Source organism: Chionomys nivalis, chromosome 7 (assembly GCF_950005125.1).
Source record: "Chionomys nivalis chromosome 7, mChiNiv1.1, whole genome shotgun sequence".
NCBI classification, from domain to species: domain Eukaryota; kingdom Metazoa; phylum Chordata; class Mammalia; order Rodentia; family Cricetidae; genus Chionomys; species Chionomys nivalis.
This window is the reverse complement of record NC_080092.1, coordinates 42,282,860-42,298,491: the sequence shown is the minus strand read 5'-3', so window position 1 is coordinate 42,298,491 and position 15,632 is coordinate 42,282,860. Positions and strand designations below refer to the sequence as shown.

The following is a 15,632-nucleotide window of genomic DNA, read 5'->3' as shown; positions in this document are numbered from 1 at the left end:
TTGAGGCCAACTTGGTCTACTGAGTGAGTTTCAGGCTAGTCTCCAAAGCAAGAGAAACCAGTCTTGAAAATTCAAAAAAGAAAGAAAAAAAAAACAATGACAAGTCAGTAGGTGTGGGGAACTATGAAAGCACACAGTAGGGACACTTGGCCTGGCCAGGGAAGACACAGTTTGAAGGATGAAAAGAAAAGACCTCCCCCCTCCAGCAGGAAAGCAGAAGTGATGCAGGCCTGCACTGCATTTCTATCCTATGATGCTGGGAAGCTCCTACAGCGTATAAGGCATAGATGGATCAGATTTTACTTTTAGAAAGCTCATTACTAATGGGTTTTCTGACCCTCCCCCATAATAAGTTTCTCTGCCAATGCAGTAAACCAGATTAAGTTGAACTGAAAAACTATAACAACAGGTATATTGGGCAAAGCAACTCCCCCTGGGCAGGTTCTCAGATCCCAGAGATGGAGGCCAGAGAAGTCGCACACTCAAGACAGGTAGGAAAGCAAGTTTTATAGGCTGTAGGAGTGATGATGTTTCTACCACAAGATGGGTTTTTGCCCAAGTATGGTCAAAAGCTGAGTGGTTAGGTGAGGATTTGGTCAGCAGGCAACTTCAGGGAAGGAAGTCGCAGTAGCCATTAAGAATGAGGGAACTGGGCTTTTTGGCATCTTTCCTTTGTTCAGAGACTGAGTGTCAGGGTTTGGAGAGAGAGGTGGGGAGAAGTGGGAGGGAATGGGGCTTCCAGAACAATGCAGGGGTGAGCCAGAGGCTCCAACCAAACAATTATAACTGCTCTGCCAAGAATTACAAAGGGAAGTGAGTCTAGCTAGGAGCGGTGCATGCCTTTAAACTCAGCACTTGGGAGGCAGATGCAGGTGGATCTCTGAGTTTGAGCCAGCCTGGTCTACATAGTATGTTTCAGCCCAGCTAGAGTTATCACAGAGAGACCCTGTCTCAAAAAAAGGCAGAAAGAAAGAAAGAAAGAAAGAAAGAGAAAGAAAGAAAGAAAGAAAGAAAGAAAGGAGGAGGGAAGGGGGGAGGGAAGGAGGGAGGAAAGAAAAAAGGAAGGAAGGAAGGGAGGGAGGAGTTATGGGGTCTGGGACATCTCTAGGAACTTAGTTTATATGTGGGACTAATCACTCCCAGTTTGAGACAGAATCTAGTTTGGTAGGTTGTGCCCAAGCTAAGTGATTGATTGACCCAATAATAGTGTTAGAGAATGGGGTGGGGGAGAGTTTAATAAAAAAATAAATTGTCCCTCAGAACTTTGCTAGGAGAGTTAAAGGGCCATGCCCACAGACAGCCATGAGGAGCCATGGAGTGGGAGAGCACTAAGGGAGATGATGTCATGGTCTAGGCAGCCATGAGGAGCCCTGAAGGGAAAAACAAACCTTTCCTTTCCATTAGCTTCCTCAGGTCCAGAGAACAAAGGATGTTTCTGACTCATGCTGTTCTTTTTTTGGGTGTGTGTGTTTGTTAGTTCTGTACCATGCAATCTGGCCTGACCTAGTCTGGAAAGCCTAATGAAGAGAGCACAGTTCCAACTGAAGTCTGTCTCAGCCCATATGGGGGAGCTGGGCTTGCTCACAGCTGATGTGTGTGTGTGGGGGAGAGATCTTTGTGAGAGCTACAAGATCCCAGCAGCTCTCTATAACCAACCTTGAGAAAGGATACTGAAGGGGGTGGGACCTGATTTCTGGGGGTGACAGCAACAGCTAGGAATAACTCAGACAGAGAGGTTCTGCTGTTTCAGACTTGAATTAAATAAATCGTCCCAATATTTAATTCCAAACAACGACGAGCAAGTGGGTTTGCAGAACTATGAAAGCACATAGTAGGGATTTTTGTAACATCAAGGCTTTTCTAGATTGGCCAACATGCAGATTTATCAAAAGGCATGACTTCTAGTCTGTAGTAGAGCCAATTTTCCTAATCACGACTCTCTTGTAACCAGCAAACTAGGAACAACCATGATCACAGCTCATTTTTCTAACAATTTTTCCTAGGTCAAGGCCCAAAGAATCCTCTCCTATGGGGATTATATCAATAATTTATCCAAACAGGGGTCTGGTTGACTTGCCTGATGACAGTGTCCTTGGTGAAGACCAGAGGTAGGATGTGGAGAAACAGCAGAAAACTACTTTGCAAATCAACCAGGTAGCCTCTTCACGGGACAAAAGTCCAGGTTTTCCGGGGAAACAGCAACCTGGGTCAGTTGGGCTTGAAGCACCATATAGATCCTATTGGCCATAACATAACAAGAATAACAGCAACGGACTGAGTGCTGTTTCACTCTCAGCGCACACAACTTGTATAATTGCATGTCAGCGTTGGGAGCTCCTGAAAAGGGAGCCTCAGTGTAACATAGCTCAGTGTAACATAGTGGGAGAATACTTACTTCCCAGAGAGGAAAACTGAGGCCTTGGGGAAATTACTGTGAATTACTGACAGAGACTGCTATGGAACCCCAGGTCCTGTAATCTCCTTCTAAGCCCTTCATACAGCACCAAATGAAGTAACTTACTTCAGATCAAGAGGACGACCGGGTACCTCTTTGTCTATGAAACTGATCAGGCGAGCCGGGCGGTGGTGGCGCACGCCTTTAATCCCAGCACTCGGGAGGCAGAGGCAGGCGAATCTCTGGGAGTTCGAGGCCAGCCTGGTCTACAAGAGCTAGTTCCGGGACGGTCACCAAAGCTACAGAGAAACCCTGTCTCGAAAAACAAAAAAAAACAAACAAAAAAGAAAAAAAGAAAGAAAAGAAAAAAGAAACTGATTAGGCCAGGAAACTGGCAGATGGACCCTCTTCCTTCCAGCTTTTGCGGGCTTTAGGAGCTATACGTGATGATTTTCTTCTACTAAGGACTGATAAGTCTCAGTACAAGTGTAAAATGATAGGTGTGCTCACTTTACAAATGAGAAAGGCCAGGTCGGAGTCCTCACAGAACAGTTAAAAGACAGAATTGAATCACGCAACCTCTGATCTTAGAGTCGTCTTGGAGTCTAGCCTCTTGCTTCTTACCTTCCTAAGGACTCTCCTTGAAGTGGACGCGTCGCTTGGTTGCTGGGTAACCAAGCACCGCCACTCTGTTGCTAAGGGGAAGTCAGGCAATAAATATCCTGGGTGAAAGTTGACGTATCACGTGACCACATTTCTGGGTGGTGAAATGCTTCTAACACCAACCAGCCTTGAAGAAAACAAACGTCTCTCCAATCAGCACCGTCAATGCCCCGCAACTTCTAGTTACGCTATCGTTATTTGGATGATAGACATGCCTTTTATCCAATAATAGTAAGGATTTTCTAGACTGACAAACAGGCTAACGAATCAAAAGAAAAGAACCCCGTTTTGAGGCGGGTCCAGGGGGTTGTGCCGCTACGGCTGACGGGGACTCCAGTGACTTAGCTTGCTTTGTGCCCAATCGGACGCTGCGGGGTGGGTGGGACTTCACCGAGAGCGGCGTGCCGTCCAATCAGAGGCGGTCTGGGGAGACGCTGCCCAATAGGGATGCACCCAGAGGGCGAGGTCAGGCCGGCGCTCGGTGTTCCCGAGGGTGGGGCGGGGGCAAGTGTCAGTCAGGGCAGAGCGCGGCGCGGGCAGCTGAGACCCGCGGCAGACAGGCATCCGGGCCGGAACGAGGCCTGCAGAGATGGAGTTCCTGCTGGGGAATCCGTTCAGCACCCCTGTAGGGCAGTGTCTTGGTAAGGCCACGCGTGGGGCAGGCGTCGAGTGAGCCACAGAGCGGCTGGCCGGGCTGGTGAGGTCCGGGGCCTCCTCCCCGCACAGATATCTCTTCACGTGCGGCTTGGGCCTCTGCCAATAAGCGGTGTCATCTCAAAGGTGGACCGGGCATCCTTGTCACGAGGCTTCTGCCTGACGCCGGTGCCACCTCACCCTGCCAGGAGGCTCCCCTGAGGTGCAGCTAGGACTCTGAGAGGCCCCTTGCATCCTTACCCATCAGGGCCCAGCTTTTCCAGTCTCTCCCTAGAAGTAGTGCCCGTGCTGGTCTGCTTACCCTTGCATATTGGGTGGGAGATGTCTCTGCGAGCAGTCTTCTCCAAGGGCCTCTTTCTCCCAGAGCCTTTGTGGAATGTCACTTTCTTTCTTTCCTCTCCGTGTCTACTCATGGGTACCAATGGCTCTGAGGCTGGGCACCTTCCCAGAAAATGTCCCAAGCTGCACGACTTCTAATTTGAGCTGCAACTCCGCCAGGCTGTAGGAGGGACTGGAATGGGGGAGGCGCTCTGGGAAGGTGACTGTCTTGGCAGGAGGATGGCACAGAGCCTCCTAGGGAAGAAGGGAGACTGGCCGACCGCACTGCTCGTTGATAAGCACTCCCCTGGAACCCGGAAACTTGGACTCCAGTAGTGACTTTGCCAGACTTTCCTTTTGACCTTATCTCTTGTCTTTCACACGAGGTGTTTGGGCATAAGATGTGGTGGGACTTTCCAAGTTCTCAATTTTTAACTTTCTTTGTTGATATGCAGTGTCTCCTCCTTACATTGACTCTTGTTTTCTCGCTATATTAAATTGACAAGACCGAAATCTTGCTGGTAGTATAGTTTAGAGTATTCAGATCACCCGTCAATACTATAAGGAGCCAGAGATGGGCAGCATGCCCCAGAAGGAAAAGCACAGGCGAAGTGGCCACTGAGAAGTTTCCTTACTGAAAAAGCCATATGCCGACTGGGGCATAGTTCAGTGGTTGAGCTAGCTAAGCACACACAAAATCCTAGGTTTGATCTCTAACATTGCAAGTAGTAAGTAATAAACAAGCAATTTGGCTTTTCACCCAAGGCAGGAACTTATGCCAAGGGATCAGTCAAAAAATGCTGATTAGTGTCTTTTAAAACTATGTTTTGGGGCTGAAGTGCTGGCTCACTGGTTAAGAGCACTGGCTGCTGATCCAGGTTCAATTCTCAGCAACTGTCTAGTGGCTCACAACTGGCTGTAATTTCAGTTCCAGGGGATTAGTTGCCCTCTTCTGGCCCCTTTTATATACATGGTATGTAAATGGTGCACAGATGTACAGGCAAACAAGACACCCACACATAAAATGCTTAAAAATTAAACACTAAAGCTGGGTTAGCAGGTTGTGTGAACAGGAATCTGTATTGCCCTTATGGGTCTGACTAGTTCAGGCATTCGAGGTTTGCTTATTTTCCTCTTTGCATATGAATTTATAACCTACTTTTCAGTCTTTAGAGAGGCCCATGAACTTACTGAGGCTTCTTCTGTTGGTTAACTGGTACTTTAGGGACATTTTGTTCTTTTTGGTTCAGTGTCTTTCATGAGTAATCATGGATCCTGGGACCTGAAAGTCTTTATCTATTTCTGTGACACTTTGTTCTCTGATGCTCACTCGAGTATCTCTCTTTTTATTTTTTTTCAATTTTATGAGTTTGTTTTGCCTTCATGTATGTCTATACACCACTTGTATGCCTTGCACCTACAGAGGCCTTCTGTAGGATCCCTTGGAACCGGCGTTTGAGACAGTGGTGAGCTTCCATGTGAGTGCTGGCACTAAAACCTGGGTCCTCTGGAAGAGCAAGCCAGTGCTCTTAACCACTGAGTCATCTCTTTAGACAGCCCCTCTCTTTTTGAAAAGATTTTATTTTATTTATATATGCGTGTGCATGTGTCTGTGTGAGTGAATACATACATGTTTGTGTACGTGGGTGCCTGTGGAGGATGGCATTGGTCCCTTCAGGCAAAGTTGCAGGCATCTCTGATCTGGCGGATGAAGGTGCTGGGATTCTTTTTGCCCCCATCTTCAAGTGTTCTTTTACTGTGGTCCACGCTCATTTCTCAATCCAGTGTTGAGTTCAAGCCAGTGAACTTGAGGGTTTTGTAGGCCTGGGGAGGGAATCTGGTAGGTATAAAAAGGGGAAATAAGGGACATTACGTATTTGAATGGCCGTAAAAAAAAATAAATGTGCTAGATGTGACCTGAGATGAATGACCTTGGCTGTAGAACCTCAGAAGATGTGGAAACCTTCAGAACCCAAGAGTGACCGGCGGAGCGAAAAGCAGGGACAGGTGACGGGGAGACTTGTGTTTAGAGTGCTGTGGTTTGAAGGGGTGATGTCTACCAGCAACTGGTATCTTATCTGGAACACTGTAGAGACTCAGTGAACTGGACTATCTTTCTGTTCACCGCAGAATAATTAAGTCAGACTTGCATTTTCTATCTGAAGAGGCCATGTGATGTGACTGGTTTATGACCTGTGAAGGAAAAATACCCTCCCAGGCTGTAGTCCGCTCTTGCCTGTTGAAAGGTGCTCGAGGGGCTGGATATATGGTTCCTGTTACGAGCACGTGTTGCTCCTGCAGAAGACACAAGTTCAGTTCCCAGTGTTCGCACGGCAGCTCATGACCATCTGTAACTGGAGTTCCAGGGGATCTGACACCCATTTTTTGGCCTCTGTGGCGTGCACGTGCTACAGATACATATATACAGGCAAACACACAGTACTCATAATAAATAAATAGATCTTAATAAAAATAAATTTGATCATGAGGATGATGAAAGGTCCCTGTTGCTAGGCAGCCAATAATCAGCAGATAGGACTTAGTCATTTTAGTTTGGAAAAAATGATAAATTGACACATTGAAGTTTTAGTGGATATTCTGTAGTATTGTGGTAAATAGTAAACATGATTTTCAGTATTGTGATTTTTTTTAAAAGTATGTACATATGTTGGGAATGGTGGTACATGTTAGTAATCCCAAGTGGAGGTGGAGCCGGGGGATCAGGAGTTCAAGGCCAGCTTCAGCTTCATAGAGAGCCTGAGGTTGTTGTGGGATCCTATCTCAAGACACCAGCAGCAGCAGCAGCAGCAGCAAAAAGTATGTTCTGGGGATAAGGAAAGGGTATGCAAAAATAGCAGCCACAGGCTAGTGCTTTAAACAGCAGTTGTGACTGGAGAGATGGTTCAGCAACTAAAAGCACTGGCTGCTCTTCCATAGGACCCAGGTTTGATTACCAGCACCCACATGGCAGCTCACAACTGTCTGAAACTCTGGTCTCAAGGACTCTGAGACTCTTCTGGTACTGTGGACGCCAAGTATGCCTGCGACGTGATGCACAGACATATGTGTATACACATACAAATAACAAATAGATAAAGCTGTAAAAAATGTCAGAGCAGCTATTGTTCTTGCAGAGGACTGAGGATTGGATGCTAGTACCCACATGGGGGCTCACAGTAGCCTGTAACTTTAATTCCAGGGGAACTAATACCGTATTCTGGTCTCCATGGACTCCTGCATGCACTCTGGCACACATGCACATAAAATAAAAATAATTTTTAAGACAGTACCTATCAGCAGTTCTGCAAGGATCATTTTTTCCTTCCAGCTGTTTTGTCATAAGTTGTCCTTCCCACTTTACAGATGAAAAACTGAGGCTCAGAGGAGTGAAATGACTACTTAGCTGGTAGGCGAGAGAGCCAAGATCTCTCTGGTCCTGAGGTTTAGGGCTGTGGGAGAAAACACAGCTTCCTGGATGGCTGGTGAGATGTAGAAGTTTAGAAGATGTCAGAAGACAGTAGAGGGCAGGTGTGTGTGTGTCCTCTGAGTCTGAGGTACTCTTCAGGGCAAGAGAAGGGTCTGGTGAGCCTTGAATAGGCGGGGAGAAGGGAGAGGACATGGGCTCATGACCACCAGACGAGAGAGGTGGCTGTGGGGAATGTGGTAGGTAGGGTTGAATGACAAGATGAGCTCTGCTCCGGGTGGGCAGCTGTCAAAAATGACTTTTTTTTTCCCTGTGCTAGGATTTCAAGCCAGTTCTGTGACTTTCATTGATTGACTTCAACTTTTAGTTTCTAGACTTCATTTTCCCACCCATAAAGTCCTTCTTAGCTGCGCGTGCCTCATACCTGAGTATCTTGGTCGATTCTGAGTACCTGTAAGGTCTTGGGAATACAGGTGTTTGTGGGATTATGCTTGGACCCAGGGCCTTATGAGTGCTAGGCAAGTGTGGGTATGCAGATATTTAACCACTACTATTAAGGAGCCTTTAGGAGAGAAAACGTCCTCACTAGACTGTGCCAAGAACACAGTCTGACGTAGCTACTCGTGTATTTCATGTCTGGATCCTGTCCTTGATTCTGGAAGGTGCTCGTTAGTGGAATGTGTAGTTTGGAGCTGAGAAGTGAGGGAAAATTAAACAAATTCAGGGTATGGCATAATCTCAACCTTCTACTACTTAGAGGCGGATGAAGTTGAATACCACGTATCAGAAATTCCCAAGTCAGACCCGTGTCCTGCAGATGCCTGCCATTTTCTTTGTGTTGGCTAGAATTGTTTTCAGGTATTCAATTCAAAGATCATCTCTTTTCTTTTTTTTTTTTTTTTTTTTTTTTTTTTGGTTTTTCGAGACAGGGTTTCTCTGTGGTTTTGGAGCCTGTCCTGGAACTAGCTCTGTAGATCAGGCTGGTCTCGAACTCACAGAGATCCGCCTGCCTCTGCCTCCCGAGTGCTGGGATTAAAGGCGTGCGCCACCATCGCCCGGCTCATCTCTTTTCTTTAAAATACTTCAGCCATAGACAGCCACAGTGTTTGTGCTTGGAGGCTGGGCGGTGTTGGACATGAAGTACTTCCTGGTGTCCTGTGAATGGGAGATGATGCACTCCAGCCTGGCTATTTAGACTAAGAATAATTAGTAGTCCCTCTGAGTGTCGTAACAGTTGGCAACTGTGCAAAGCCCTTTGACTTTATCATTTTCTTTAGTCTTTACAACTGTGAGATACACAGGACACTGAAAGGAAAGAACACTGTCTCACTAAGCACCAAAAATATGCACAGACTCTGCACAGAATATCATTCAATGCTCAGAACACTGAATTATTTGAATCTTATCACTTCTGTTTCATTTTTTAAAAAACCCAGGCTCAGGACTGAAGAGATGGCTTAGTGGTTAAGAGCACTGGCTGCTTTTCCAGAGGACCTGGGTTCAATTCCCAGCACTCACATGGCAGCTCATAACTGTCTATAATTCCAGTTCCAGGGAACCCAACACCCTTACATAGATATGTATGTAGGCAAACACCAATGCAAATAAATAAATCATGGGAAAAAAAGAAGAAACCCAGGCTCTGGGAAACTAAGAGACATGTGTAGGCCAGCAGCAGAGTAAAGCTTGGAAGTCACTCCGGGCCAGTGCTCACTTGGCACTTCTGGGACTCAGAATGCATAATTCATCAGCATCAGAACCCAGAAGGCCTGCTCAGCTGGAATGCTGTGCCTCACTCTCAGAGTTCCTGGGACAGGGCTAGAACTTTATATTTTTGATCAGCGCCCTAGCCATGCTGCTGCTCTTGCTGGTACACTTTGAGAACCGTTGCTATAGATGGAATGTTTGGCTTCTTTTCATGTTTTCTTTATCTTTCTTCAAAAACACTAAATATGGACTCTGAGGAACTATCTTTAAAGGGTGATTATTTCAATTTCATTGATTTAGACATTTAATGGCTTTATATTGCCCACCTGCACACACCTAGCTAAGCATTCACCAGGATGTTCGATCAACAAAGAACTTGGACAGGTATCTAGATCATGTGAGACAGAAAGTGACTAGTTAAGATGGAACAGGTTAATCAAGTAAGAGAATAGAGGAGAGGAAGAATATTAATAAAAGTAGCTAAATGTTTTTTATTTTTATGTTCAGTATTAAATTCCTATGTGCTAGAGGCCAAAATGGCTCCGTGCCTCTTACAATCATTTAATCTTCACAGCAGTGCTGTACAGGGATACTGTTATTATCTCTGATTTGCAGATGGGAGCCATCAAGGCAGCACAAAGATGTGTTAACCTACTTAGGGTCCCATGGCTAGCAGTGAGGAGTTGGAGTCTAAACCTAGCACTCTGCCTCTGGGAGTTGCGCTGGGCTGCTGGGCAGCTACAGAAAGATCATTCTCCTCTCTCAGCATCAAAGCCCCACCTGTGCAGAATGAAACGGTGGGCTGTACTAGGAAATTAGCTGCAGACAGTGATATTTGCTCCAAGGTCGGGGATAGGGAACTCCATCAGAAATGAAATGGCAGGTCACTGGAGTACTGGGACAAGGTCTGGGGTTATGAGGACATTTGTCCTTCATTGTCTGGATAGGTTATAAAACACCAGACTGGAAAGGCATGAGGGGTCAGCTGCTCTTTCTCTTCTGCTGTTTAACACGTGCAAGCACGGCCTCTGGGAGTGCACCACTATTTGGGATAGTTCACATCCACATGTAACTGTGCTCTGAAAAAATCAGCGATGGCCACAGAGAAAATAGGAAACACAGAAAAGTGCAAAGGAGAATAAAATTTCCATCATAAGCTTTCTTACAAATTCCTCAAGATTTTTCTTATTCTTGTCTGTTTCCATTCCTTGAAAAGCAGCATCCTCTAACCTCTCAGAATGTTCCTGTATTATCTCCCTGTACTTAGTTATGTACTTTCTGACCTTAGATTTGGGATATCAGCGAGAGGGAGGGATAAACACAGCGCTTTGAGGGAGTATCCCATGATGGATGCTACTCTTGGCCTGTCAGATAAATCAGCCAGAATGTTTTGACTGACCCAGTAGTTTAAAAGGATATAATAACATTCAAGTTTGGGGGCGGGGCTGGGCCATTTTAATATTATTTTGAAGAATGAGTTGGGGGCTGGAGAGATGGCTCAGTGGTTAAGAGCATTGCCTGCTCTGTCAAAGGTCCTGAGTTCAATTCCCAGCAACCACATGGTGGCTCACAGCCATCTGTAATGAGGTCTGGTGCCCTCTTCTGGCCTTCAGGCATACACACAGACAGAATATTGTATACATAATAAATAAATAAATAAATATTAAAAAAAAAAAAGAATGAGTTGGGGGATGTTTCGTCCACATATATGTCTGTGTACCACATGCATGCAGTGTCCAGGGAGGGCAGAAAGGGTCATCATATCTCTGTGCCTGAGTTGCAGATGGTTGTGAACTGCCATGTGGGTGCTGGGAACCAAACCTAGGTTCTCTGGAAGACTAGTAAACAATCCTAACTGCTGAGTCTTCTCTCTAGCTCCCCAGCTTGGTTTAAAATTTTTCATTTGTCGCCGGGCGGTGGTGGCACACGCCTTTAATCCCAGCACTTGGGAGGCAGAGGTAGGCGGATCTCTGTGAGTTCGAGACCAGCCTGGTCTACAAGAGCTAGTTCCAGGACAGGCTCCAAAGCCACAGAGAAACCCTGTCTCGAAAAACCAAAAAAAAAAAAAAAAAAAAAAAAAATTTTCATTTGTCATACGTATATGTGTGTGAGTGTGGTTTGCATGCCGCAGTGCTCAGGTGGAGGTTGGAGGACAGTTTGGGAGTCAGTTCTCTTCGGTCATCTTATGGGATCCAGGAATTGAACTCAGCCACCAAGCCTGTGTGCAAGTGCTTTTATGTACTGAGCCATCTCTCTGTGGTTAGAAAAAGGGTTTATTCAAACTAGTTTCAGAGTTGGCTCCCATTTAGTGTTCCTTTCTCCTGATAAAAGATTCTCTTTGATTTTCACATTCTGAGCATCAAGCCTGCTGCCCGCTCCCTCTCTTCAAGCAGTCTTCTGAGAGCTTCCTTCTGTTGATGGCGTGATTCTGCCTTGCAGCTCACAGTGCTGTTATTGCCAGTAGAAAAGCAATGTATGCTACTGTAACCCAGTTTTTCTCATGCACTGTTTGGACTGACTGTTTTATGAAGGCCCCTGTGCCCAGTCAATTTCTCTCTATAACATTTTGGTAAAGTCGGGTGGTGGTGGTGCATGCTTTTAATTCTAGCACCTAGGAGGCAGAGGCAAGCAAACCTTTGAGTTTGAGGCCAGCCTGGACTACAGTTTGTTCTAGGACAGCCAGGGCCACACAGAGAAACCCTGTCTTGAAAAAACAAAAAAAAACCAAAACAGTAAAATGCATATAACATAGTTTATCATTTTGACCATTTTTATGCCTGTGTTTGTGTCTGGAGACCAGAGGACAACCTTGGTTGTTATCCTCAGGAACTGGCAGGGTTTCTCTTTGATTTGAGGCTTACCAATTATGCTAGACTGACTGCCCAGTGAGCCCAGTGAGTCTCCTGTCTTTGCTTTCCCCGTGTTCCTTTTTGTCTTTTTTAGAGACAGGGTTTCTCTGTGGCTTTGGAGCCTGTCCTGCTCTCCTGGAACTAGCTCTTGTAGACCAGGCTGGCCTCAAACTCACAGAGATCTGCCTGCCTCTGCTTCCCGAGGGCTGGGATTAAAGGCTTGCGCCACCACCGCCAGGCCCTTTTTGTCTTTTAAGACAGGGTTTCACTATGGAGCTCTGGTTGGCCTAGAACTCGCTATGTAGACAAGGCTGGCTTGGAGCTCAGAGGTTTGTCTGCCTCTGCCTGCTGGCCCCAGTACACTTTTATGTAGGTTTGGGGGATCAAGCTTAGGTCCTTACATGACTGAGGTGTTCTTTAGCCCCCATTTAACCATTTTAAACACATGGTACAGTGATAGTGGTGATCATTTTTGTGGGGAACATAACCACCATCCATCAGCGACCACTTTATTTTGCAAATAAAAGAACATCTGAAAGTCATTCTGAAAGAACATCTACCGGACCCCTTCCCCAGCCCCTCGCAGCCGCCATTCTGTTTCCAACAGTATAAACTTCATTCTCTAGGAGTTTCAGATGAAGAATCACCCAGGATTTGTCCTTTTGTGTCTGTTTCACTTGGTGTGGTTTTTTGTTTGTTTTTGTTTTTTGTTTTTTAAGATAGGGTTTCTCTGTGTAGCCCTGACTGTCCTGGAACTTGCTCCGTAGACCAGGCTGGCCTCAAACATAGATCCGACTGCCTCTGCCTCCCTAGAGCAGGGATTAAAGGAGTGCATTACCATTTCCCTGCCTCAAACTTTTATTTTTCAATCAGTAGGATTTCTTGCAGCTTTCGTGTATGTATTTAGTAGGTTAGCTCTTTCCATACTCCTCCCTTTACCCCATCTACCTGCTCTGTTTCAGCTTTTCCACACCCAGTACCCCTCCCCCAGTACCCTTCTGTCCCCAAAGAAGTGCTTTGTTTTTTATTGTGCTAATGTTCAAATCCAGAGCCTGAGCATGCTAGGCAAACACCTCTGAACTATGTCCCCAGCTCTTCTTGGCTAAATACCTTGCAAACGTAATTTTCTTTAATTCTCACTAAATTCCAGGTTGATAATATTGTTTATATATGTATGTGTTTGCATGAATATATATTATATATTCATATTATATATATATGTATAGTTTGTTTGTTTGTTTAAGAGACATGGACTTGCTGGACGGTGGTGGTGCACACCTTTAATATTAGCACTCAGGAGGCAGCCACAGAGGCAGGTGGATCTCTGTGAGTTCAAGGTCATCCTGGTCTACAGAGAGAGTTTCAGAACAGGCACCAAAATTATACAGAGAAACCCTGTCTCAGAAAAGAGAGAGAGAGAGAGAGAGAGAGAGAGAGAGAGAGAGAGAGAGAGAGAGAGAGAGAGAGAGAGAGAGAAAGAGACTTGATAAGTTACTTAGGGTGACCTCCAACTCCTGGGCTCAAGTGATCCTCTCAACCCAGCCACCTAAGTAGCAGACTATAGTGCATACCACTGTGCCTAGTGTGACTCGTGTTTTATTGTCTAGGGACCCTAGATCTGAAGGACTGTCCCCAAGGTTCATGGTTTATAAATGTCAGAGTAGGGACTTGACTCCTAAACTGCATGGCTCAGTGATTATTTGCATAATTGAGTGGATGGATATTTGAATGATTAAAAGGGCCGAACATTTAGGAATAGTTGTCTTAAACCCAGATTAGTCCTTGTACCATTAATGGTTCGCCCAGTTCTTCCCAGTAGAATTCTGTGAGCAAGCATCCTCCCCAACAGGTTTTCTAATAGTTGATTTGAAAATGTGCTTCTTCAACCTCCCTGAGGCCTTCCCCCGAGAAGGGCTGTGAAGTCCACTCTGAGTTTGTTGAGGAATTGCAGTTGCAGATGGATAAAGAGAAGGAACTTAAGCAGACACTGGATTGTAAAACACTTAAATTTTACAATCTTAAAGGTGTCGGCTAGCCGGGCCGCGCACGCCTTTAATCCCAGCACTCGGGAGGCAGAGGCAGGCGGATCTCTGTGAGTTCTAGGCCAGCCTGGTCTTGAAGAGCTAGTTCCAGGACAGGAACCAAAAAGCTACGGAGAAACCCTGTCTCGAAAATTAAAAAAAAAAAAAAAAGGTGTCGGCTAAACCAGGTGGTGGTGGCGTAAGCCTTTAATCCCAGCACTCGGAAGATAGAGGCAGGCAGATCTCTGTGAGTTCGAGGCCAGCCTGGTCTACAAGAGCTAGTACTAGGATTCAGTATATTGTTTGTGTGATTGGGCGGACAGGCTCCAAAGCCATAGAGAAACCCTGTCTCAAAAAAGAAAAAAAAAAGGTGTCAGCTGCTTTTTAACCATTAGTGAAGGGCAAGCTTGGTTGTCTTATACTCTAGCCTAGACTAGTCTTGAACTCAGTGTAGCCCAGGCTGGCCTTCAACTAACTCAGAGATTTCTTTGCCTAAGACTCCTGAGTACTGAAATTGTAAGTGTGAGCCACCACATCCAGCTTGAGAGATTTCATTTCAGAAAATGGGGCTGCAAATCTTTGAGAGCTGGTGGCAAGAATAGGGACCCATAATAGGAATGCTGCTAAGGCTTTTTTCTTCCCCTGCTTCTCCAGGGAGAAATCATACAGTTCTGGCAGATCACTAGTCAAAATAAGGAAATGTGGTCTGTGAAATTGTGCTGCTGGGGAGTTTGAAAGCTGAATTTGCTAATGCCTTTCACAGAGAGACTTCGTTTCTTAGGTTAACTTCTGAAATTCTTCTTTCCTAGATGTGTGTGTGTGTGTGTGTGTGTGTGTGTGTATTTGTGTATGTGTACACTACAGGCATGCCTGGAGCCTGCAGAGGTCAGATGAAGGTCCTCCCTGGACCTGAAGTTACAGGTAGTTGAGCCACCATGTGGGTTCTGTGAGACCAAGTGATCATAACCATTACGCCACATTGCCAGCCCCAACCTTTGAAATTCCTAAACCAGCAACTCAAAGAATTAAAGGGTTGTAGATAAAAAAAAAACCCTACCTTCCTTTGGCCTAACCCTCTCATTTGGCCAAATGAGAATAGGGGAAACAGGCCCAGGGAGGGTAGGCCTATGCTGTTTTTATGCTCACAAACACTTCCAACACCAAAGCATGGAATCCCCCTCCCCCATACAAACTGGGAATCTATAATTCTGTTCAGTCCTATATTTCTGACTGCGTGGAGTGAGTTCAGACTCCATTGGGTAGGGATTGATTCCTATATAACCATCTCCACTTCATACATCAGTGAGCCTTAGTTACTACCCTGGTGCTTCTAGGTAGCCAGCTCCGAGTTAGGAACTCTACGGTACCTTCCTCCGTCTTGATAGTTTGCCATGATAGCTTACAGAACTCAACACACTCTGCTCCCACAGATGTGAAGGATTCATTCCATGAACAGTCAAGTGGAACAGTGCATAGGACCAGAAAAGGAGGGAGAGCATGAGACTGCTTACACGTTACGGTGCCCACCATCTCCCAGGACCTCTGCATGCTCCAGTCTGGGCTCTCCCAGACCATTGCTTAGGGGTCTATGGAGGTGACAG

The 15,632-nt window shown here is 45.8% G+C and overlaps 1 protein-coding gene across 4 annotated transcripts in view; it reads left to right on the top strand.

Annotated features, from left to right (window-relative positions):
- Nucleotides 1-3,542: 3,542 nt before the first annotated feature.
- Nucleotides 3,543-15,632, top strand: part of Tom1l2 (target of myb1 like 2 membrane trafficking protein) — a 130,918-nt gene continuing 118,828 nt past the window's right edge. For all 4 annotated transcript variants that reach the window (XM_057776009.1, XM_057776008.1, XM_057776006.1 and 1 more), the window contains exon 1: nt 3,543-3,699. In XM_057776009.1, the coding sequence (XP_057631992.1) occupies nt 3,648-3,699 (52 nt within the window). In that variant the 5' untranslated portion in view covers nt 3,543-3,647. The remainder of the gene's footprint in view (nt 3,700-15,632) is intronic.